Source organism: Thermobia domestica, chromosome 3, assembly GCF_964235325.1.
Source record: "Thermobia domestica chromosome 3, izTheDome1.hap1.1, whole genome shotgun sequence".
NCBI classification, from domain to species: domain Eukaryota; kingdom Metazoa; phylum Arthropoda; class Insecta; order Zygentoma; family Lepismatidae; genus Thermobia; species Thermobia domestica.
The window spans coordinates 134,052,958-134,079,513 of NC_137456.1; the positions used below are offsets into that span (position 1 = coordinate 134,052,958).

General features: G+C 33.8%; 1 protein-coding gene across 7 annotated transcripts in view; it reads right to left on the reverse strand.

Moving 5' to 3' along the window:
- nej (CREB binding protein nejire) overlaps positions 1-26,556 on the reverse strand; it is a 255,701-nt gene that overhangs the window by 19,317 nt on the left and 209,828 nt on the right. For 4 of the 7 annotated variants that reach the window (XM_081751731.1, XM_081751729.1, XM_081751728.1 and 1 more), the window contains 10 exons: positions 20,611-20,760; positions 18,591-18,806; positions 16,477-16,737; positions 11,025-11,190; positions 9,293-9,469; positions 8,135-8,353; positions 6,647-6,877; positions 5,253-5,375; positions 4,664-4,870; positions 1,089-1,388 (listed from right to left, as the gene is read on the reverse strand). In XM_081751731.1, coding sequence (XP_081607857.1) covers positions 1,089-1,388; positions 4,664-4,870; positions 5,253-5,375; positions 6,647-6,877; positions 8,135-8,353; positions 9,293-9,469; positions 11,025-11,190; positions 16,477-16,737; positions 18,591-18,806; positions 20,611-20,760 — 2,050 coding nt within the window. The remainder of the gene's footprint in view (positions 1-1,088; positions 1,389-4,663; positions 4,871-5,252; positions 5,376-6,646; positions 6,878-8,134; positions 8,354-9,292; positions 9,470-11,024; positions 11,191-16,476; positions 16,738-18,590; positions 18,807-20,610; positions 20,761-26,556) is intronic. The other 3 variants (XM_081751730.1, XM_081751727.1, XM_081751726.1) reach the window with 2 other exon arrangements.

Here is a 26,556-nt window from a genome sequence, read left to right on the forward strand (position 1 = left end):
TTCATTACGATGTAATCTACGTAATCCGTGTAAAAAATTTGTAACCCAAATACTGTAATTTCAATTATATTTTGCCTCTTTAAAATATTAAATACAGCACGCAAATATTTTATTTATATTACATAATACAATTGAAATCTTAAACCACTTCCGATGCTTTATTTACCTGCGTAGATGAAAAATGTGATTCAAATTCATCGGTAGACATATCAATCTACAAGAGAGAGATCAGGTATTAGGGTTTCTACAAAACGATATTACTTTAAACCATACTGTATTTAGGTTCTTATTATGAAGTAAATAAGAGACCTAACCGAATGGATATACGTCATAACATATCCATTCTAGGCAACGGCTCTACTTAAAAATGAAAGATTACTTAATGGGAAAGTACGGAAGAAATATTTTTAACAAATTCTCCATTAGATATCTGTTCACAATTCTTTCGACGAAATGTAAGCAGAAGATAAATGAGACTTTCTTCCTACCTAAAACTGATTATATGAACAAAAAATAACTATTTTACAACTAAAAACAGAACAAAGTTATAATACGGTAATTTTAAAATAACGAAATATGGAAGAGCTACGAGTCTTCTTGTCAAGCAAAATTACTAATTACAAAATGTACTACCAAAAGTTTTTCAGAATTAGATAGCACTTGTAATCAGTATTTGGCGACTTTTAACAAAATATGTGCATTAATTAACTGTCAAAATGTCGTGATACTAAATTTACTTACGATGTTTAAACGATGAAAGGTTTGGAGAAAGAGAATAAGAGATAAAAGAATGAAGAACAAAGAGAGGGAGGTAAGTATATTTAGGGTGAAGAAGCTTCCGACCTTAAGCTACAAATACAAAGGAGAAAGAATTTGCTACGTGATCGTATACAATATGGAATGCAGGATAAAGATTTAAATTCCACCGAAATATACAAAAGGAGGAAAAGTCGAAATAAGATTTCATTTGTGACAGATGAATAGATCCAGACATGTAACAATGAATTCACGAAAAAGACCATAAAATTATAATACGGTAGTGATTGGTATATTTTGTGAAGATGTATATTTTTTCATCGTTTATTTACCTGTTTCACAACCTGCAAAACATTGGGCGGTGGGTTTTGTGTCCCAGGTTTCAAACCGATTCCCGGTTGGTGTGGAGGCTGCATGCCACCTACAACTCCCGGAGCAGGTGGTGTTGGTGCCTGCGAAGTTCCAGGTAGTGCTGCCCCAGGTGCTCCAGTTACTGGTGGTCGTGTGCCCATTGTGGTCATTGTTGCCATTCTTCTTCGTAGTAATTGAGCTTGCTGTAATCGCTGCTGCAGTTGCTGTTGCTTTAACTTGTGTTTAATGTTTAGACAGAATGGCACAGGGCACTTCGTCTCCTATTGAAGAAAGGAAAGAAATGAGTTTATTCATCTGTTGCATATTACATTGTCAACTAATTACTCTAAATGAAATAATCAATTGTGTACATAAATTCAGTACTATACTGAAAGCAATAGTTCATTTATATATACATATATATATATTAACCATTCATTAAAAAAAACATACAATCAAATTGATGATATTCGGTCAAACGTTACACCCTACTAAAAAATACTTAGCTGTCATTCTTGATGAATACACCAACAATCCCGCACATCCAATGTGTATTATTCAGACATACAGAAACTGTGATCCTCCCCGTCATTATCATCACTAACGACTTCAAATTGCCATTTTAAAACACTATATTCTCTCATCTAAAGTATCTGCAAATTTAGCACAGATTAACAGAACTTAAATCTTTTCCCCCGCAATAACCACATTTCCATATTAGGTTTCTTATTAAAATGTGAGATATTATTTTTAATGAACACTTGATCTCCTGATATCTATCTTACGTATCTTCTCTACTTTATCTACTGAAGATTATTAACGATAGACTTACACTTGACTTTATCTCATTTAATTTTTGCTTTCCTATTTGTCAAAATGTCATTCGCAAATCATCGTCTACAGAAAATTCGCAAATCATCATCTACAGAAAATTTAAGTTATCAAGATCAAGTGTTCTTGACTGTACATATTTGATTTTGGATATATTGATTGAAATTTTAGGGAAATTTACAACAGAACCGAGTAAATTTTTCACAGCTAAACCGAAATATATTCCTATTTTAAAAACATAACATCTCTCTCCTTTTCTACATAGCCACTGATATTGAGATACTGTCCCAACATGACAACCAAGTTTTCGGTACTCATGTGATAGAATTGGTCTGGCTGGGCGCTGAACTATCGACACAAGTTTGTGATGATCTCATTATTGCTGCGAAAGGGTTGACCGGCAAGGAGTTCTAAAAAGGTACATCTGAATGAGCTAGGAATCGAGTGGATATGGGATGCACCAGAATCTCACAAAACCAAGACTGGAGTTTTTGCAAAACTTCTGTAATAACATGCAGAATGATCTCCGAAGTTTTTGTGAGAAGTTTTCGGTACAGAGCACTATAGACGATCCAGTGTAGCACAATGCGAAGAAATATACGATTTGCTCTTTAACTGCAAAGCATGAAGAATCACATGCCGGTTGTTCCAGAAGATGATGAGCAAAACTTTTCCTGAGAATGGAGTTCCAATTATAACCTTGCACTTTCCTTCCGACATGTAATGGAACACCCACGATTCAACACCAGTCACACTGAGGTCGAGGAATGAGTTTCCATCCTTACATAGCACGCCATCCGGTTCTCCATGAGCAGCGAGTTGTCTCGAGACCCACCTTGCTGACATTTTGTGATACTCAAGCGTTTCACGGATAATGTTATATGTACTGTATATGAAATACCTATTCCATCCACTACTGTTAGGATTGTTTGCCTCAGGTTCCACTGGATCACTTCATTCATAATGGATTCCATCGGACAAATGCACCTTGCTTTTGATCACTAGTTACTTCTGCGAGTGTCAAGCACTTGTTACTATATTTTGTACTCAACTCATGTTTAATTTCAAGTGTTTTCTATTTTTTTGATCATAGAATTGTCAACACATTCCACAGCTTCACTTGTTTGAATGTCTCAAACCGAATTATCATTTTGAAATACATGCCGTTTATCGTGTACAAGGTGCACACACCTGCCATCTCATGAACAGGTGACAGAATTTCACGTTTTGTAAATACATTTGTTTTGATGTTTAAAAAATCACTCAATTACTTTTCCATTTACTCGCATTGATCATTTTTATGTATATTTGTAATCTTTTATGTCACATGTTCTGCGGTTTCAGTTTCTAGTGACTATTTTGCTTAAATATTTTTTTTTAATAATTACATAAGTAGTACGAGGGGTTATCAAAAAGTTCATACAATCACCTAGAAGGTGACGAACTACGAACTCCCTTGGATATACATCTTATAGCTAGGTCCTTGTAGGTTAACCATGCAGATAAATCACTGAAGTGCGATGATTGATAAGCTTGCGGCACGGATCATCATTAAGTTCCTCCAGCTTCAGGGGAAATCAGCAAAGCACATTCAAGAAGAGATGAAAGAAGTTCATGCGGGATGAGAGACCATCCTATGAGATGGTATTCGAGTGGAAACGGCCATTCCAAACTGAACACTGGGACGTCTCTAAATCTGGAAAACCATATGTCACTGACGATTCCACACTGACGATAAAGTTTGAGAAAATCATAATGCAAGAGTGAAGAATAACCATTGAAAGTGTTATGTATGGGTCTGCCTGGAATACCATTCACAACCAGCTGTATCTTCAGAAAAGTGTCAACACGATGGGCATCACTACTGCTCTCATCTTTCCAGAAGAGAAATCGCGAGGACTCTGAAAAATTTTGCATCCCTGTGAGGTGGATGAAGAGGACTTTTTTGACAGACTAGAGACAATGGATGAAAGTGGGTTTATCTTTATGACCAAGAAACAAAGAAATGAGCAAACAATGGAAACACTCTCCTCCCCAATACCTAAAAAGCAACGAGTGCAGAATTCTTCCGCCAAGGTGACTGATACTTTATTTTTTGAGACTATGAAGGGGTCACCATGACAGATTCCCCACCACAGGGGCAAACTGTTACTACTACCTATTATTCCCATCTCCTAAGTTACGAGACGAACTGAAGAACAAACGTCGTGGATTGGTTACAAAAAGACTGCTCCTGTTGGCAGATAATGTACCGGCTCATTCCACCCATGCATCCACAATGAAGACAGTAGAATTAGGATACGAAATATTTCCCACACCACATTCACCGGACCTGGCACCAAGAGACTACCTTCTCTTCCCGGAAATGATGCGTCCATTCAGAGGACGCCATTTTGATGGCAGGATGACGTCATTTCTGAAGTTGAACTGTGGTTTCAAAGCCAAACTGCAGACTTTTACAAAACGGGCTTACGGAAAGTGAAAAACCTCTGGCAAAAATGTGTTGTCTATACACGGTGACTACATAGAGGACTAATGCTATCATGGTAACAGTTCTCTAGAGTGGATTTCTTCTAGAGGAGTGGATTTTTTATATTCCTTCGTATACTTATTTTCAACACACGATGGAAACCAATAATTAGAACTGTTAATCCTTATTTTATTTATATACTACAAACACACTATTATCTTTATATATATATACAAAACAATGAATATAACATACCTGACAGTGTTTGGCGTGGTAGCAACATAATGCAATAAGCTGTTTACAGATTGGACATCCACCATTAGTTTTCCTCTTACATATCTTTGTATGCTGGACAACCCTCTTCATCTTCTGACAGCTAGGTAATCTACAATTAGCATCACGACACTGACAAGCATGTACAAGTGATTGGATACATCTTTGGATGGACAATTTTCTTGCTTCCTGCAATGAAATTTGATGAAGAACTTCATGACTAACTTGTAAGTAGCTATGAGTATGTAATATTATGAAGCGCACACAGTTTCTAGAACGACTTCCTCCACAACATAAAATCTGAAACTGCTTAGTTTTCCTTCCCCCTACGTGATACATAATTATTTTCGCACGTATTTCCTGAGTATAACATATCCTTTGAATGTAATAGATGAACTGAGTGTATAAGCATAAAAATAGTTCACCAATACATGAAAAATATTAAAATCATTCTACGATAACTTGTCCAACAAAATCAATACTGCTTTGCACATTTGAATTAAAGATTACTGAAGTGTTAAGCTAGTCCATTTACATTGTACTTTACCCTAAAACAAATTTAGATACAAACCTGAGGATTGGCTTGGGATTTCTGATCGCCTGGCGATGATCCATCGTCCAAATCGAATCCAAGTTTCTCCATTTTGTGAGGATGACCGTCTTTATCATAACAAGTAACACACAAGTCGAAATCCTACAAAAAGATAAACACAAGATATACTTTTATTCATGCATTTACAACAAAAGAATCTTTAAAAAACACGCCAAAACCACGTTTAAGTGCGTTACTTCAGATTACTCTTATCTACGTCACATTGAGCTAAACCTAAAGTATGAAGCGCTACAGTTCTCGGGAGTTATCAATGGGCAGATGGCGCAAGTTCAGCAACACGAGTTATCAGTGCACGGTTTCCAACGCCATTATTTCGAACTCATTATGCCACTGTTCTTATAGGTTCGCACGCTTTACATTCGTTATCAATGTTTACCTTGTACTCCACTTTTCACAGGGAGAAATAACCCCTGGTTTCGAACTTTCCCAATTTAAAAGCACGGTTTCCATCCTCATCCTGGTAAATATGTATCAACAAAAAATAAAAAATCCTGGGAAAGTTTCAACGTGATCCTTAAGATACTTATAATTTGGAACTCCAGAGTGGAACTCATTCGTATACAACTTTATTAAGGGCTATGATTGGCTAGATGTCACACTAACTATGTAGTGCATGGTCTGTGCACCGGTTCCCTGCGCTGACCTACTATTTCTAGTCTGCTACACCGTAGTTTATTACGTTTCAATTAAGGTAATCTTCCCATCTTACCAGTTCATGTAGTCTTCCCAAACGGGACCAAACCCGGGACTACCTACACCGAAGACACAGCCGTTCGCAAATTACATGAACAACGAGTTCCCATGAACATTATCATCTAATCTTTATCAAATCATGATTTCACTATCCACACCAATTAAAGTGTCGAATAAGATTTCAATATTACTCTGGTGTAATAGGATTGGCAACAAAATCATTGCAAAATATGTATTTCGGAAAATTATGAAAAAATTGTCACTAGTTCTCTATTAGTAAAGTAATAGTAAATTTGTCAGTTTCACAATGAAACTACATAACATAGCGATACTAGCAGAGAAATCCAAGCAAAACCCCGCAAATAAAGTTTATTATGCTATCTTAACGTTTTACTGAATGTAAAAGGAGTCGGTAATAATACCTAGTCCTCGTATAGTAAATAATAATTCACCAATTAACGTGTATACATCGAATTACTACATAAAATGTGTCTCCCCAATTAAATAGGACTGCTCACAACAATGACAGTTGATTGCAATAGGAGACATAATATTTATCAGGTATTTATAAATGAGAGCACAGTGTACGTAATCTAATTTTTTTAGATCAATGTTAAGGATCTCTAATTATTTGCAAAACAAAATAATCAGATACTTACGTCACATATCGTACAATGATATCTCGTTTCGACGTGAGTTTTACAGTTGTTGCAAGTGTAAACAAATCTATCCTGGCCTTGATTGTGAAGTTCATATAACATAGCCATAGTTGAGTACTTAGCACGACGCAATGACGAAAATTCATAATGCCTTTCACGCGCCATTGTTAAGAATGCATCTCTTCCATCCATCAAATCACAATTAATGAATGGATCTGGATCTTGGATACTCTATAAAAAAAAAACAAAGTTGAAAATTAGGAAGTGACTAAGGAGTATAAACTATTCAACAATATGTTTCACGAATTCACAACTTAAGGATACGCCTGAACAGGATATCGAACCCGGATCCTCAAGACTTACAGTGCCGATGCAACTGCTACGCTACCTACTCTGCCCTTGACCCCACACACATTCTTTAGAACAGTGCTCACCTATTTACTATATCGTAAATTTAATTAAACTTGGACAATGCAATGTTTTACATTAATGAACACATCTCAATTAGGTATGAGGGACAATCAATATTTTTTTCACTGTCCATCGAGTGCGCATCTACAGATGATACGATATAGGAAAAACTGACTGATTTCTTAATTCTTCAATACAAAATTTATTCAGAAACTGATTGTAATAGTTTGTAATAATACTTCTTTCAATTGCGTAATTCTATTTCGTTCTCATGCGGCTATGGTTTTATGTTTCTTTTGAGGTATTTACACAAGCCTTAGCTATACAGCCCACCTTTGATTCAATAAGAATATTTTTTCTTTTTCCATCTTCCTCTTTATTAAATTACGAACCTACTTTTACTACGCTTATACTGCCTGTACTCATAACAAGAATAAAAACTGATGAAAGGAAACCTGGAAAGCAGTACAATTTAAGCAAAGCATTATCATAATCATTCTTACGTAATAAAACAAATAGGAAAACTGGTTACCACTCAAGGGTATTTTTTTATCCATATTTTTAGAAAATATATATTATTGACTTTTTAACATATGTAAAAAGAAATACCCCTTGAATCCTTAACCAATTTTACCTATTTACATATATAAAGCATTATAGCTCACGAATTACATTTTTCTTCCCAAAAGGTATCTCACTATGTTCCGAAACTTAAGCTCAAAAGTAACAATATATTTTGTGGTTTAAACTGGATGACTGACTTTGGTAAAAATAAACAGCTCTTCTTTTACTAATTTTAGAAGCGTTACAATTTGAAATTTGTTTCGATTTTTTATTTTATTTTATTTTATTTTATTCTGTTTTATTTTATTTTATTCTGTAAACTCAAACCTTGGTTTTAATCTTGTACGAATACACTACTTGGCATCAATTGATATGTCTAATAGGATCTGCTGAACGTTCAGATCTTTTGTAATTTTTTAACAAAACAATTCATAAATGTTTTGAATCTTAAGGTTAATTCTACCTTCGAATTTATGTTATAGATTCGATATACCTAATAGGAAAGTCACTTACCTGGAGGCTTGCAGCTGATTGTGCAGAATGTAGTCGTATTACAAAAAATACTTCTTTATGTTTTTCCATTGTTGCAAATATTTTGGCCGAAAGATCGTTTCCAGTTTGTGGAGTATTTGACTTTTTACTATTTTTCCTTTGATTCGCTTTTGACTTATTTGACTTTTTCGCCTTTTTCTGACCCTTCTTTTTACCATCAGGTCCAACTTCACTCTCATCCTTCAAAATGAAAAGGAAAAAACGTTACTATGCATGTGTGACAGCTAAGTACATTTGAATGATAGAAGGATATATATCCTTCTATCATATTTTGAGAACTGGAGGAATATAATCGTGATAACGTTCTTTAAAATGTGTTAATTGTGCCAGTTATATAAATATTATTTCCTTGCTTTCTCCTATTTATAAATATTATTTTGTGATTTCATAGATTCTGTAGTAAATGTGTGGTTAATTATCAACAGTTGCGATCGTATAGTTGGCTATTTATTAAAACTGAATTAAAATATGAAACAACTGCGAATAATACAACTGTTTAACAAGTAGAAAAATTAAAATTACTGAAACAAAAATGTGTTGTTAGATTAAAATTAGAATTCTCGTTAAGAGGTCCAGGGATATAAAGATTAATTTTATGTATCAGATATCTCTTGTCAAGTTTCTGGCTTCCTGTGTCGAGTATTACAATTAATCTATGCCGTAATTATTCTAGTATAATGTAGTATCTTTTAACTCCCATGCTTGGGAAAACATGTAGCCATCTTAGCTCTTCTCTACTTAATAAAATAAAACTTCCTTTCTGACAGAACTCGTAGATGAGGGATGTATCAGAAAAACTAGGATATATGCCACATTTAACAATAATTCCTCCAATTTTATATTATTTTGATAACTGCCTGAAATATAAATTTTCGAAAATTTCATTTATTAAATTGTGTTGCCTCACTTTACTAATAGTAAGTATCTAGGTACAGAATCACTGCAGCTCCTGATTCACAATTATTCATATTCATATGGCACAGAATTATAACCTAATTATGACCCACGTACGATGAATAGTCAGCACTCGTATCTAGCTCAGTGTGTCGAAGTCCAACAAATTTGATTATATGCGCATCTTAAGAAAAAAAAAAAGCAGAATAAAAATATATAGCTTACACATACGTTTGCTGCGGCTGCTGCTTCAGCGGCCTCAGCCTGTTTCCGTTTTTCTTCCTCTTCTTGATCGAGTTCTTTGATACTTTCTTCAAGAACATTAGGCCAAAAGTCTCCCTCGAAGTACGGCAGCTCTGCTGCTGAACTAAGCTTGTCTTCCATAGCTTGTTTTAGAATATCCTGAAAAACATTACGTTATATATAATTACAACACACTCAAATTTTTCAGATAAAGTTAAATACAACACATAAATAGTCTCTCCTACTGTTCAGAAATTATTCGCCTCTAACGTATTTGAAAATCAACAATTTTAGAATTAACAGTTACAATCGCATAAGATTACTCTTTGCATAACATCATAGATTGTTCCTTTCTTCCCTGAAGACGTTACGTACATCTACACATTCACTTCGACGAATTCCGCATGTTGTCCATTATACATTATTCATTTTCCAGTACCTTTTTGTGGCCAAATGACTCTCACGCGTGATACCAGGTTTTAATCACGAATTCTTTACTCTCTGTAGATACTTTGATTTTCTTATTTACTTAGTCATATCATTTATATTTGATACGTGAGAAAAAAATCAGACTTGTATGACCTGAATTCAATAAATTATTTCGGCCTTCCAAAGCGTTCCAGAAAGCCCTTAAAAAATAATGTTGATTCTGCCTCGTATCATAGATGAAGCTGGAAGGATAACTGTCATTGTTCCTAGATGTAGAAGTAATTTTTTTCTCCGCGCCTTCTTCTCTTTCTCGCAAAAATTAGCAAAATATCATATCTCTATGACTTACACTTCTCGAGATATGGCTGCTTAAATATCTAGAAATTCGAAAAGTTTGGCTAATATCTGGGGAATGGTGGCCAATTGGCCAATACAGAGTTAATTAGTGGCCACCGGTTACTATTTGTTACCAAAATGTTCACCATTCTCTTAGATATTGATCAACACCAATATGATCTCTGTGTGACTTACGGTCCCCGAGATTTGGCTCTTTAAATCTCCCGTAATCGGAACTATCTTTTGGCCAATATCACGGGAACGGTAATTCATAGAGAATGATATTGGTGTTAATCAATCCCTAATAGAATGTTAAACATTTTCGTACCGATATTAATTGATGGTCACTATCCAACTGGCCACTGGCCAAACTAATGGCAAGTTAGACAATGGCCACTGGTTAATATTTGGTACCAAAATATTTACAACCCTCTTAGGTACTGATAAACATCATCTCTCTATAACTTATGGTTCCCGAGCTACGGCTCCTTAAATATCTAGAAATTGGCCATTTTTTGGCCAATATCACGAGAATGGTAAGTAATAGAGAGATGATATTGGTGTTAATCAATACCTAAGAGGATGGTGAACATTTTGGTACCGATACTAATTAGTGGCCAGTTGGACAGTGGCCACCGATTAATATTTGGTGCCAAAATATTTACTATCCTTTCAGATATTGATCAGTACCAATATCATCTCTCTATGACTTACGGTTTCTGAGATATGGCTCCTTAAATCTCTGGAAGTCGGCCATTTTTGACCAATGTCTCGGGGACGGTAAGAGTGACGCGAAAAATTTAATCACTTTCTCTGATAGTTTTTGATGCTCTATCGAATGCAGGGCTTAAAATTGAAAAAATCGCAAATAACAGACAAACGGACGGACAGACACACAGACATTAAGAATTCAGTAACGCACTTTTTAAGTTCGTTGATTAGTACTTACTTTATAGTCTACTACGATCCGTTCAATTATTCCTTTGTCTAGCATTTTCTTATACCAATCTTGCAGCCTCTTAGGCTTCGGAATCTTCTGTTCCACAGGATGGCAGTGAAATATATAATCGTCGCCTTCTGATGGAGGACACGCCCATATATGTGCCATTGTATATCTGCAAATTAATTAATCAAGAATAAAGCATGTCCTAACATAAAAGTGACAGTGATTCAGCAAATGTAAAAGCTATACATGGTGGTAAACACATACTACTGAATGACCTAGTTAAAATTTATATCATAACAATATTCAATAAGAATCACGGTATACAATGTTTACTCTAAAATTTTGACCAACTTCCCAAATACACTAATTTAAAATTAATTTGGTCAGGTAATAGTAAACTAATTGAATCTACGTGAACATGAAATTTACCCAACGACAACCGACATTTGATTACGCAAGACGTGCTTTTGTGATCCCAGGTCAATTTATATTCCTCTCTAAAGAAGACTGTCCCATTCAGCAAGAAACCGAAACAGTGATAGAAACTTGAGTCACAAATCTAACGTGGTGAACCTGATAGCTACCTTGACTGAAATATTTCTATCAAGAAAGTCAAACTGTTACGGTACATTTTGTTGCTCTCGTTTGTCAGCGATAAGCAGGTGTTCGAGATATCCCACCATGTCCCACACGTGTCAGCTAGCAGAGGACTGTGTAGTAAACTCAAATCTCTTATTCCACGAGTTGTAGACCAGGGGCTGAACGTGTCGCGGAGACATCAGCTAAGTCAAAACAAATATGTACTTCAGGCGAGGAATACATATACTAGTAGTTAAAAATGGTCTCAGTAGTGGTGCCGTCTATACTGTTCGAATGCTGGTACCTTTCCATGCATACGATTCAAAACCACTGAGACGACACATAGCCAAGACAAGAAAGGGTGTTCTTGAATTATCAAGCGATAGCTGAATGATTCTGATGCAAGGTATCTATGCCAATGCCAGGACGAACTTTTCTTTTCTCTACTGGCTGGTACTCCAAATTTGAAATGTTACCCAAGGAAATAATATAATTTATTTTACAACCTTCCATAATCCCATCTGTAACGCACCCATGCCTCCTTGCGTAACAACCGGGGAAGCAGAGAACCAAGGATGTACAGTGGTCGGTGGAGGAGAAGCAAGGCGAATGAGGGACCATGAAGTCGTATTATTAAACTTTTTTTCGAACACTTAGAAGTTCACAGACTATCTTGAATGCTATTGTCCGTGTAATACTGCATGGCAGCTTGACACTGACTCTCCTGTTACATTTTTTATTTATTTTTCCTCTTTTGCACCCCATTATTGGACTTCCATTCTTCGTATTTTTTATATTATTTCCTTGCTTGCATCCCACTAATAGATTTCCGTTCTATCAAAAAGATGATCAAAAGCTTCAGTTATATTTTCTGTCCATGCATCCATGCTTCAATCCTTTACCCCTCACTAGTTTTCAGAACACACTTCACACGTTTCGAAACACTGTAACCTCAATTTTTCTTCTGATTCATTTCTATTATTTTAAATCCCTTTCAGTTTTCCTCGTTAAACTTTAGTTTCCTCGCTTTTATGTGAAGCAGTATGGCTGACAACTAGTAATTTTGTGTTTTCTATGTTCCGCAAGCCATTGTGTTCTGAATGCTTAGCATGATAAAGAGTTTTACGACTCGTCAAAAAGAAAGTAATATTTCATTGATACAACAAGCAACTAAAGAAAATAACCTGTTAGAAGTTCGTACTCAAAATATGCTTATCTTCTTTTGTCGACTATTTGGAAACAGAAAATGTTCTGTTACAAAAAATGGGTAATGGACATCCACTGAGATCGAATTCAATGAAGTCGTGATTCTTTTAGTACAAGCTGAAGAGTATTTGCAATGGTTTAGAAGGAAATGAAGAAGAACGTAGAAATGTGAAGGCTGGTACTAAAACTGCTATTGTGAAAGTAACACGGCGGATGGTCTGTTTGATAATACTTACGTTCTTATTAAATTATGTCGAGCTGCGAGCCCAGCCTACAGATAATGTAAATGTGTACGTGATTTAATATAACAGATTTCTTTTTAATTGTCCGGCCAATTCTTTTGAACTGCTGGGGACACTCCCTCTAAACTGTAGACATTATTAATCCAAGTGTATAGAAATTCTGAGATAGAAATCCGATGGCGTAAATATTTCTGAATCAGATCATGTAGCACCAAAACGTCGAGCTTCTTTTGACAGCCAGCTTTCTCCCAATCAATTATAAACTGTTTCGTGGTGTCAGGACTGCTTACATAACGTTCTTGCTCATCTTTTGCCAGAATATCATCAATTTCTTCTGTGATTGGTCGCCGACTGCAAGAAACGATCTTGGAGATCGAAATTTCTAGAACAACAGCGATTGAACTATCACTTGGCTGTTGCTTTTGGTAACATACCTTGCCCATGAACAGCACACATTTCTTCATAGGTTTGAGCCTTTATCGAAATGAAGTTGCAAAATGTAGCGCAGTTTTACGGAAAGTTCACTCGTTTTAATTTCAATACCTTACGTCCGGCTGCAAGAATTCCAACACTTTTTGCACATCTACTAGCTTTAGGTAGCAACTGTCAAATGACGTTAGGACTGACCCTCTGTGACTCATACTCCCTGAGATTTGGGACACTAACGCTATATCGCGAAGGGCTCAATCCTTTTTTTAGTCTAGTTGATACTTTTATTCAGTTTTGGAAATTTATAACGCTGAGTATAAACTGTACTGTGAAAATAATCTTGTTCAATGCAGTTGCCAATCTGTGGAATATAGACAGTCCAATCTATTTCTTATCTATAGTCTCGCTTCCACGTCTGTCGAATCTTCGATTCTTTTTAATTTGATTGTACCAATCGAATAAAGTGGATACAAGATATTCATTTAGACTACAATCCTCAATAAATAACGAATCTTTCCTTAGATCTGATTCTAAAGGAACAAGTCTTATATAACACGTAGAAAAAAGGATTTCCATATCCAAGCAGATATTTCTTCTTTGAACGCTAAACAATAAATTTTAAGCTAGGATGAGTCTCATTCGATTTACTTGTTAACAATTCCAATTGTGTACAATCATCAGTGTATTTACAGTAGCACACATGACCTAACCAGGGTGGATTGATTTAAATCACGATTTTAATCAGTCTGATTTAAATCAAGATTTAAAATCACTTGATTTTTTAAATAAACATCGTTGATTTTAATCAAAATTTAAAATCACTTGATTTTTTAAATAAACATCGTTGATTTAAATCAAATTCCGAAATAAATTAATTTAAAGTGAAAATAAGCAAAATCCCGTTTTTGTTCTGTTATTTCGATTATGGAAGATAATAATCATAGTACAATGAGATTCAAATGCATGTAAGCACAGTACGAAAACTAGTATCTTGTAGAGAATGAATAGGGAAAATCCCGTTTTGAACAGATAACGGGTGAATCCTGCTTTCTTCTCTTCGTAACACTGGGTTCTTAACTCGTTAACTATTCCAATGGGGAAATCACCATGGACATTAATTTTTTGTGTCCACGTTTATTTGTTTGCTTCCAGATAATAGAGGCGTATTTAGGGCGATCCCCTCCCCGAAACAAAAAAAAAAAAAAAAAAAAAAAAATTAAAAAAAAAATAAAAAAATAAAAAATAAAACTTCATAGAATCAAGATAGGCGAAATTTATGTACTAAATAGCTACATAGAAGTTCCTCGGGATCGTAATACGGCAAATTTTGGATGCGTTAAAATATCGAATAATACTTTTGATAGAGTGGACACTTTCAAATATCTAGGATCAATATTAACAGATGAAAACGATATTTACGAAGAAATTAAATGTCGACTAAAAGCAAGAATTCTTGTTATTGTCCAGTTCAAAATCTCTTGTTGTCGCGAATTCTGTCAAACAATTTGACGCTTAAAATATATAAAACGATAATCATGCCTGTTGATCTGTATGGTTGTGAAACATGGTCACTTACTATGAGGGAAGAGCAAAGACAAAGTATTTGAAAACAAGATCCTGAGACGAAATGTTCGGACCCAAGAGGAACGGGAATGGCGGAAAGTTCATAACGAGAAACTACATAATTTATACGGTTTATCAAACATTGTTAGGGTCATCAAGTCTAGGAGAGAGAGGTGGGCAGGTCATGTAGCTAGGATGGAAGAAAGTAGAAACGCTTTCAGTCTTAACTGGAAGACCAATCGGAAAACGACCACTAGGAAGACCTAGGCGCAGATTGGAGGACAATATTAAGACGCATCTCAGAAATAAGAATACAAAGTAGAAACTGGATCTAGTTGGCTAAGGACAGAAGTCAAGTCAATGGAGAGCTTTTGTGAACGCGGCATTGAACCTTCGGGTTCCATAGTTAGTTAGTTAATTTTAGGCGAAATTTAAGTACTTTATATGTATTTCGTGCCTCTAGCTAGTTCCGTTTTTTTTTTTTTCTTTTTTCTTTTTAAATACGCCCCTGCCAAATATCAGCAACTTTCGGGAAAAGAAAAGTGTCACGTTGATAAACGTTGCTGTACATTTTCCTTAATGCTTAAGAAACATTGTTTGGGACTGAAATAGGTTAAAGATTGAGGATTAATTCAAAATTAAACCCCAATACTTTCACTTAAATGGAATAATTAACATTTAAAACTAATTCCTAATGTTTTTTCTTCAGTTTGCGTCTTGTATTATACGAAGATTTGATTTAAATAAAAAAAATCAACAAAAATTATTTTTAAAAATCATGATTTTTTCCCACCCTGCTAATTACTGTACGTTAAGTGCCTTAGTTTCAAATGTAAAGAATTACATTGAGATAAAGGAACAGTAAATGTCTAATTTCTCAACTAAATTAAATATATTGTCCTCAGAAGCGAAAATTTTGTATGTTAAACAATCCACTAGCAACTTGGCAACTTGATTATCACGTTAATCTCAATTGTGTTCAGCTTCTTCATCTACAAGGGAGAAGAAATGGAGCTATAAAGCTTAGCAAATTTATCTAGTTAATTTTAGTTTGATTCACCCTCTTAATCTACAAGATAAAAGAAACGGAACTATAAAGCTTAGTTCAAGTGTCATACAAGGACACATACCGGCTACGTCTATTGAAACCATCTTGATATGCTTCACTAACTTACAATATCAAGATAGTCCGATCATCACTGTAGTAATCTGTAGAAATAATAGCTGGATGGATCATAAATAGCAGGAAAAAAGATAGCAGAGAACACAAAAGCAGATATATACACAGAAAAGGGTGGAGTAAGCGGGGCGATAAAAACAATGCAAAGTAGGTAAGAAAAAAAAGGTCTTAACGATTTTAACTAAAGCACTGAACATTCTGCATCACAATATATTTTTACTATTTAACATATAAAAATGTTCAGCAAATAGCTCACCCTAATTGCTTTACGTAATCCAAATAGCCTAGAAGAATTTCGTGGTATACAGCAGTACGAAATTGACGAGGTCTAAAAAAATGTACAGAATCCAAATACGCTATATACACTCTTCTTGTGTTCGGACAAGGACATTCAGAACCATATTCCTGTACATGCATTCCAAAGAAGCATACATCTGTGCCATCTATTTCTTCAAATGCAAACAAGGCTTTAGCTCGATATGGGAATTGCTCCGGTAAGTCTCCATTTTCAACGAATCTGAAAACACGAAAAGAACACCATGAAAATAGCTTTGTACCAAAAAAAAGTTACGCAAAAGGAGCACCATGAAAATAGCTTTGTAAAAAAAAAAAAAAAAGGCAAAACAAAAACAAAAACAAAAAAAAAAATCTTACAAATCCCATTTCCAATACATATTTTTCAAGTAAGTATATAAACAATGGAAAAAACATTTGACAATCCGAACGTTTAATTCACCGGAATGTAACGCCAGTATGCGGCAGATCAGGTTCTGATTCCCCGCTTCCAGCCTGTTCTAATATTCAAGTTGCACGCAAGAATTTTGAATCAGATTATTTCTTATTCGACTGAGTTGTGTTGATTTTAACACGCAATCATTCAGTAAGATTACATTACACACATCTTTCCTCCATGGCTGTAATACCCTAATTTTCAGTTTCCTTCCATACTCACTTTCTCTTCGTTAAATATACGAACGATAGGAACAACTACTACTTATTACACCACCAACAAATGAATACAGTCTCTTTTGGTTTGAATTGCACGTTTTTTCTTATTGTAAATATCACAACCGCTTCACTAGATGTCTGTATTATTTTTTTTAGTGTAATATATACAACATAACAGTGACATTTACTAATGTTCGACGAAATAAATAACAGTAATTAAACAAACCTAGGTTAATAACCGAAAAATATGTACGTTAGGGACGCTAAACAACGTAACGATTTGTATAGGAAATTTATTATACAGTGCACAGGATACATTTTTCAAACTCAATAATGCCTATATTTAATATCCTACTGTCTTATGTCGCAGCTAATTTTCAGTCGCTTACTGTTAAGTTTGAAGAGCTGTTCAACTGAAAAAAAATTATGCAAAGCTCTAAAAAATATCGAAAAAATGGAGTATTCATAATTTTTAAGGTCATGATGACCTTTATTCGTTATAAAATTTAAATGTATTGTTACTAGGTTGTATTAATTACAAACAACGTATTAAAAAAAAAAAAAAAAAAGCCATTTGTAGTAACTAAATTAATTTTAAAAGTATCTATTAAAATTTACAAACATTCCTCACTACGCTCATAATGAGGGGCATCAACAAATTTTCGATTGAAGTTCCAGTTAAGCAAGTTTATTAATTTTCATCATCTCCTAATATATTTGTTAATCCCTTTCTTAGTTTCTCAAAAGTAACAATACGTTAAAGAAAATTATCCCTACCGAATAAAAATATTTACAGGAAAATTTACATGGAGATATGTATGCAGTCGTTTCAATTCTTCTCGGTTTTCACTTCTGTTTTATTTCATCGTAACTGTGATTTAAAATTTATCAATGCGACTTTATTTGCGACTTGAAGAAAGAAAATAAAGAAAAAAAAAACTTTTCTTTGTAACCTTGTGGTATAATTCGAAGGCTAAGCACAGCACCCCAGTGACGTTATGTGGCTGGTCTGGATAACGTAAACGCTACCGCACCGGGACAGTAAGCCTGAGACACGATTTGATGCTTAGCCCAGTTGCACTTTCTTACAAAATGAATTTCATTTAATCTTTACAATTAACCAGTTTCTTAAATTTCGGTAAATGGATGAAGAACGAAAGAAAAAAACAGGTGAAAAAGTATTAACAATTTCAATTGTTAAAAGTGAAGAAGAAGAAAAGAATTGTAACATATTTTAAAGCACATTCATTCGTAAAACTCCATAGCCAGTTATAATACTGGATATAAAAAAATATTCTGAGAAATGAATTAAATCAAACAACAAAAGGAAATCAGTAAAGAACAGTGAAGGAAGAAATAAATCTCAAGAAATCTGTTACCCGAGCGTCAATTTTGCGAATGATAGTTATTGAAGAAACTTACCTATTTCGCATTCCTGGTTTAACTTCTACTATTTTATCTGAACTTGACACTACGCGTATGGCAACTTCACCAGCACCAGCTTCTTTTTTCTTAAGAAAATTGTTAACCCGTGTTTCTATGTAAGAACCCAACTTAGTTGTTGGAAGTCTTTTGGCAGTAAATTTATTTTCTTTTCTTTTTACACCTTTCATCTTTAAACAATTATCACACACAAACCTAGAAAGAAAGATATATATATAAATGAGCAAAACTAACACGATGCGAATATGTGAATGCATTTATTTGAACACATGTATAATCATATTATACAACTTGCATGACTGTTATCTATAATAATGTAGCATCAAAATTATTCAAATACTGCTAAAAATATTTGTTTTTCTTGCTCTTCATTTTGACAGTTTCTTTAATAATCCTCATCTCACTCCGCCTCACCTTTCCATTGATTGAAAAAAAAAAGTTAGAAGTATTCTTTTCCACCTATCCTGGCTTTATAAAGTGAGAAATAAATTAATTTTCAGTGATGCAAACAGCTCTAAGGCAAAAATACAGAATTTTGTACTAGAAAAAAAAAATAATATATATACAATATAATGAAATAATTGTCAACTACGCAAGTTAAGGCCCCTGTGAGAAGGTTAAAATATTGTAATTTCGAAAACTTAAGGTGATTATACTTAAAATAAGATTAAAATCAGAAGTTTCTTAATATACGATATTCAGAAGAATGTAAATTAAAGTTTATTTTCATTTAAAAGAATTAATAATAATATTAATATGAATATTATTATTATTATTATTATTATTATTATTATTATTATTATTATTATTATTAATAATAATAATAATAATAATAATAATAATAATAATAATAATAATCAGGCTGAGAAACGTGATACTTCAGCACTTTTAACTGTCCACGTAATTACTTCCCCAAAACAGTTTACTTTATTGTCAATTAGAGATTAACGTTAACCCTATCATTTCATTATTTCCAAAACAATACAAAATGAGTAACCACACTAATTTTTTGAAAGTTTACATCCAAAAATAGCATCTTACAAAAAATATTTATTTTTCTAGTAACTTAAACAAATGAACCCATTTAGGTGGTTCTCCACAGATTACCAAGATAATATGATTCATTGTATCACTATTCTCCAATAGATCAAGATCGCAATTCTTGAATTGTTTTCATCCAAAAAAATTCACGTTACAACACATGCAATATGTTACTTTTAGCACCGTTTTCTGTGGTTCTTTACTCAAAATGAATTATTACTATTTTTACATAAAATCTTATTTTTTATTTAAACCTACGATATTTATGATCCTTTCATCTTTGAAATAACAGTTACAATTACCTGTTAAAATTATCGAGTGCATTTTCCTATTTTATAGCCTGATTTACTTTTAGTGTAACAGTACTCTTTAATGTTTCAAATTACTCAGAAGATGTTAACAAAAAATCACTAAATTACCAATTCTGAACATGACTGAATACCTAATTAACAAAGGTTTTGCTCTAACAGCTTTGCCACTGACTGGAAACAACATCACAAGCCATCTTGTGTAAGCTATAATGCTAGTAAACCAATTTCGTATACATTGTTCCTTTCTCAAAGCATTATTTCAGTCAAACTCAATTACGCAATATCTATATGAAACAAATAAATGCACTGCATTGAAACAGGTAAAGAAAAAGAACTAATGCTAGGAAAGCTGATTTCATCTATGCCACTTTAGATCGGTTTGTTTCTCTTCCCACCTCCTTTACATTGTGCGTTACTTTGTATAGTTAAGTCTTAATTTTATTACCCACTGTACTGGGAGAAATCTGGCTTTGACGAAAGAATCAATGAGAAAAAACAAGTATAGTTTGTAGACTGCAATACTTCGTAAAAACAGCCATGTGTTCATTTGAAAGTGCACTTATAACTATTTGTAATTCTAAGTTCATGGTGAACTTCAATTACTACTTTAATTTTTAAAATTTCAAAATACAAATTGAACAACTTACCCCTGAGTCCATATACAGTCCATGTGAAGAACACATATCTGATGGAGCTTTCTTCCACATTCTGCACATTCAACGAACGGCTCCAATTCCAGATGATCATTCTTCATTTCAATAAACTGATCTTTCTTAATGGCACTGAAAGACAAAATACTGATTGCCATAAATGATTGCTACTACGCACAAGCATTTATTCATATATATATATACATATATTCAAAGATTACATAAATCTAAACTCGTTAACTATCGTTTCTTATCTTAATGAGATTCAATCTAACCTTGCTTCCTACTTACACACAATGCGAATTATACAAATTAATTGGTATGTGTTTGCATTATTTGTCAGTAATAAGTCTATATAGATCGAGACGTACAGTTTAAATCTTAAACCACTGGAAGAGTTCGATGTTCATCCATCGCGAATGGAACCCGGGATCTTGTGTTAAGGTAAACATGGTAGCCACTAGACCAAGGTGAGCAAAACTACCTGTGTTGACACCAAGTTAGTGTAACAATGATGTAAGAGGCGGTTAATGGCAATATTATAAGCTTGATATATGGAGATTATATATTGTCGTTGTTACGGTAAGTTATAATCTTTGAAGTAGTGAAAGTTGATCATACCTTACTGCATTTCAATGTTAAACTGCAAATATGAAAACATCTGATGACTTCTACAAATTTGATACGATTAAATGTTGTAGAATATTATGTGATCACAGATGACTGAATATCCAGCTGAGTTGCTAGTTATAATAAATATTTAAGAGAAGATAATTTGGTGTAAGCCCCAAGGGTAGGATTTAATTGTTAAGTTGTTAATTTACAAACACTTTCAGCAGCCTTTAACTAACCTTTATCTGGCGTAGTAAAATTTTTTTAAGGATGATTTTCTTCGTTTAGAGCGAAGAGGTATGATTGTAATTTAACCTACTTTACAGATTAAACAAAATTAGTTAAACAACGGCAAGATATCAACGACTTTACAAATCAAAACAAAATTAGTTAAACAACGGCAAGACATCGACGAATACCAGACTTCACAAGCAATACTTACAAACAAGGAGATGTGTATTGCATTTAAAGGTTGGACGCGCATACCGTAAAGATAAAAAACATTGTTCATTATATTTCAATCAACATAATTCTGAAATATTAAACTGTAGTAAGAATTATATTTGCAATATTTCCAAAAATATAAGTAGAATCTTACTACTAATCATTGCCTAAGAACAGATTGTATCATGAGGGACGTCCTAGAGGGTATGGTGGCGGGAAAGAGAGGGACGGGGCGAACGAGACTATAATTAATGGATGATATAAAAACAGAAAGATCATACGCGAAGACGAAGAAGTTAGCGGAGGACCGTCGAGCATGGAAGCTTCTCAGCTGCGGCAAGTGACCTGCCAATAAAAGCAGAATACCTATGATGATGATGATTACTACTAATAAAGAGAACTACTACTATAGTCTTCTACTAGTTAAAGATTTCAACAGACTCCCGGCGTTTGCTCGGCCTACGGCCTCGTCTCTCATATTTTAGCCTCTGCTTTCGTTCTTCACACGTTAATAATACGTTTATGGCATTATTCTTTGTGCAATTTAAACCCCTTTCCCCTAGAATAAGCACTTCAATCAGTAAAATGATAACCACATATCGGCCCAAGTGCTGTGTTCAAAAATTTATTTCAAAGGGTTCACCCGTTTCTCCGAGATAATGAAACTGACAACCTCCAAGTCACTTTCATATATATTAAGGAAAAAAAAAATAAACTGACTACCTCTTGTTAAAAGCGGATATTTCCGGAAACGATGTGGCAAATGCCCACCTGAGTTTTGAATAAGGAACTTATATGCCGAGTTTTATATTCATAACATGTCTGTAGTCTTAAAGAACTTCGAAATATGACTCTTATTAACAACTGGAACCCCTATTCTTTTTCCTTCCCTTCTAAGAGAAATATCAAAAACCCGAAAACATGTCCTCAATTATTTTAAATTATGAGCTTAAATACCAATGTTCATGTCTTTAAGGATTTTCGAGATATGGCCATATTTTTACAATTGCAACTCCCACCCTTTCTTTTTCCCTTGTAGAGGGGAAAAAAACGCTTAAACAAGTCTTTTAGTTATTTTAAATGAGAAGTCTACCAAATTTCATGTCTCTAACCCTGAAGGATTTCGATATATGGCCATCCTACATAATAATTGTAAACTCACCTCTCTTTCTTCCGTTCTAATTATTTTAAATTGGAAGTCCATATACCAAATATTATGTCTCTATCCTTCAGATTCGGAGATACAGACAGTTTACTATTCCTCCTTTCCTCGCCCAAAAATCCTTCCTTGTGGTGCTTTACATCAAAACTCCTATACATTGTCAAAATCTCACGTTTCTAGCTTAAAGGTTTGGCTTAGCGGTTGATCAGTCAGTCACTCCTCAGGACGATTTCTTTTATATAGATATATAAAAGTATCTTTAATTTAGAAGTTTCAGAGCTTATTCTTAAGCAACGAACTTAATAATTTCTATATTTCATTTGTTTATTATATTGACTATTAACCTCTGTGTTCTGTTCCTACATTTTTTCCTTACATTCAACTGTGGTCACTATGGAACACGTCGTGAATTGCAACGCGTTTCTCGAGATTTTTATCTTTGGTGATTCAAGTTATTCACTTTCATATTTGTAACGTTAAGGTATTCACTTTCTTTGCACAAAGATATAAACTCGCAAATCTGTGCATAACTCTGAGGTTTCATGAAAATGTGGATGTTCATTATCAAGCCAATGTAAATCTTCATATGAACATTTTAAAAAGACTGCAGAAAATACAGAAGTTCAACTTTATAATTAATGGATGTGATGTAATTTTATAATTAATGGAAATCACGATTCAATACTAGTATATTTACACACAGAATGACAAAGCGAGACGAGCCTAGGTATTTTTTCCTATATCCCAACTTCAAATATTTTTGACATAAAACATTAACAAACGAAGTTATTTTCAAGTCTAATGCGGACTAATTCTGTGCTGTCTTTGGCATTCCTAGGCGCAATCTTTGTGCACATGCAAAAGTCCCTATTAACTACGCCATTTGTAATATCGCAGACTGTACAGAACAACTTTTGCTGTTGTAGTGCAAGTAATATTTTAGAGGTGAAAACTCATTCACGACTCTTATTCCTGAATAGTTGAGTTCAAGATGATGGAATATAGGCAGTAGACACCCGGTGGACATTGCATAAGTAACTTCTGAGGAAGAGGAACAATTCCTATCACTAATGTGAGAACTGTTCAATACATCTACAATGTAAATTAATGAAAAATCGTCACTGTAAGTACTAATTTCATTTATCACAATTATTATTAGTTTTATTAGTGCATACATTTTAGCATCACTAGTAGTTCACTTATCTCTGTTAGTATATCACACATACCTCCAAGAACAGAGACGTCTCGAGGTATTTTCTACCAGACAATATATGAAACAGAGAGAGAGGAAACAATTATATGGTTATTTATTTAGCCAGCTATGAAAAGAACATTCAGAAATCGACGTTGTCAGATCTCGTCAAGATTCTTCAATGTTCCATGTAAGTACGTGGTATCAACTATTTTTTTATCGTTACTGAATTGGTGCTCCGATTTAGTATTTTGCATATTAGGAGTGAGATGAATAATGCAACTATGTACTTCTGTTAAAGGTTGTCAATTCTATCTTTCCAAAATTGCGTTTGAACAGTTAAATAAGCTTATATTTACAGTAACAATATAACATATTAAAGTTACTGTTACGCCTACAAAATATCTGTAAAGTGTATCATAACATTCACTTGCATGTTGCTAGTTTTTTATGCATTTGTACATCAAAATTCCGTGCGTTTTGATTTTTTTTTTAAACCAACTGAATTAGGCTTTCTCTTTACAAAATGTTAAATGTGATAACTTCGTTTAAAATACTGTTTTGTGCCTTATTATTTCAGCTCTCAGAACCACGTTGATTGCCTTTTGTTTGTAATTGGATTTGGCAGTGCTGAAAGGTAATGCGAGAACATGAGATACTGTATAGATTCAGTCTTAAGATCAATGAGCTGGGCGAACGAGGATCCAGCGAACGGTGATAGAGGACTGCTGAAGCACCAGCTTAAACAGATAATGAGACTATAGGCTGACATTATAAAGAGGAATTCTGATGATATAGTTACTCGTCCATTCTCCATACTTTGATGGTCGACCGAGTTGAATTCTAATAATATAGGTCGACAGCTAACTGCAAAGAACTATAGTATCTATTTCTTATATCATGCCTAAAGTTTGCAATTGCTCAATACCTAGTATCTTTACAGCATGTAAGCCAAGACTAGTATTTGTAACTCAAACGAAAAGTGACTGTTCATTATTTGAAAGCATATGATGTGAAACCCAATTCAAGTGGATGTGGGGTAAAACCTAATTCAGGTAGAAGAGTTATGAAGTCATTATCTTCTGCGTATAATAATGATCATGAAGATAACATTAGAAGAAAAATGCTGGCTCAAGTTGAAACGGTGGATAAGCCATGTAGTACTTATTTGAATAAAATAAAACTTACAACTGTGCATTTATTACTTAGTACTGTCTACATACCGATTTAAAAATATATATATATACATATATTGAAGAACGTGAAAATAAATTATTTCTTTTACATTTGAAAGTTGTGTGATAAATATATATGTTTCTTATTCTCGTAAAACGAGTTGTTTAAAACCCTAACATGTAGTTTTGTTCTTACATGGAATAAATTTGTACAATTTGTACTATTAAGTTATTTCATTAAACCAATCGACATTATCAACGCTTAAGTTGTAACGGTGATAGATTCACGGTGTAACGGTAACAGTTCTAAAAGTGAGATTTCCAGCTTTGAGAAAAAAGACCATCAAAATCACTACCGATATTTCCAGCTTTGAGAAAAATGACCATCAAAATCACTACCGATATGATGTATTATTGTTTACTCTTTGGCAACCATGCACAAAGCTACTGCTCTTCACGTGCTATGTCAGAGCTTTACTCTCCCTCTCAACTCTCAAAACTTACATACAAATTATAATTTCCCTACAGGTGCACATATTCATCATATGTCCCAGTCTGTTTACAAATACTCCTACTAAGAAATATATTACTGATATTGAAGATAACAAGTGCGTTTACCTTCAAAACATAAAATTAAATTATATACACAGTAGAAAGTAGTACCAGTGTTATAAATAAAATTATATACAAAGCAGAAAGTAGTAGCGGTAAGTTATTGAATACAACGAACTCATTTTAAACATATAAACTTATGTAAGTTGTATTCGATTTTCAAATTTTGTTCAAATAATTTTGGAGGTTTTTCTTCTCTGCATCCATCGATATAACAGAATGCGTTAGGAAATTTCAGATACTACGAAAGGTAAAAGTATACAAGGAATACTTCCTACTCAAAATCGAAGTGTATTCCTGTTTTTACTGTATAGTATTCTTGTGACTGCGTTGTTTCTTAAACCTGCATATTTTTTTCTTTCTTTAATTTTTTTATCAGAGTCATCAGATTATAAACTCCTGAACATCTAAAATTTAATTAACCATTTTTAATAATAAAAAAGACCAATATCTAACTAATATTGCGTATTAGTGAAGTTTTACTCCTTTATTGCACTCATTTAAATTACTCTTGTATAGCGAGTTGTATTTATAACGCAAATAAAATACGATTCAAATTTTCAATATTTAACAAAGAGTTACTTTTAATACGCCTCAATCAAAAATGAATACACGACAACCGAACAACGTATGCACCCAATAGTTTCGACAAGGTATCCTGTTTTCCTCAGCAGTTTGGAAGTCTTTCAGTTTTACGTCCCACGGTTATGCCGGTTAGGCTAAACGAGACGGTGATTATGAGAAAT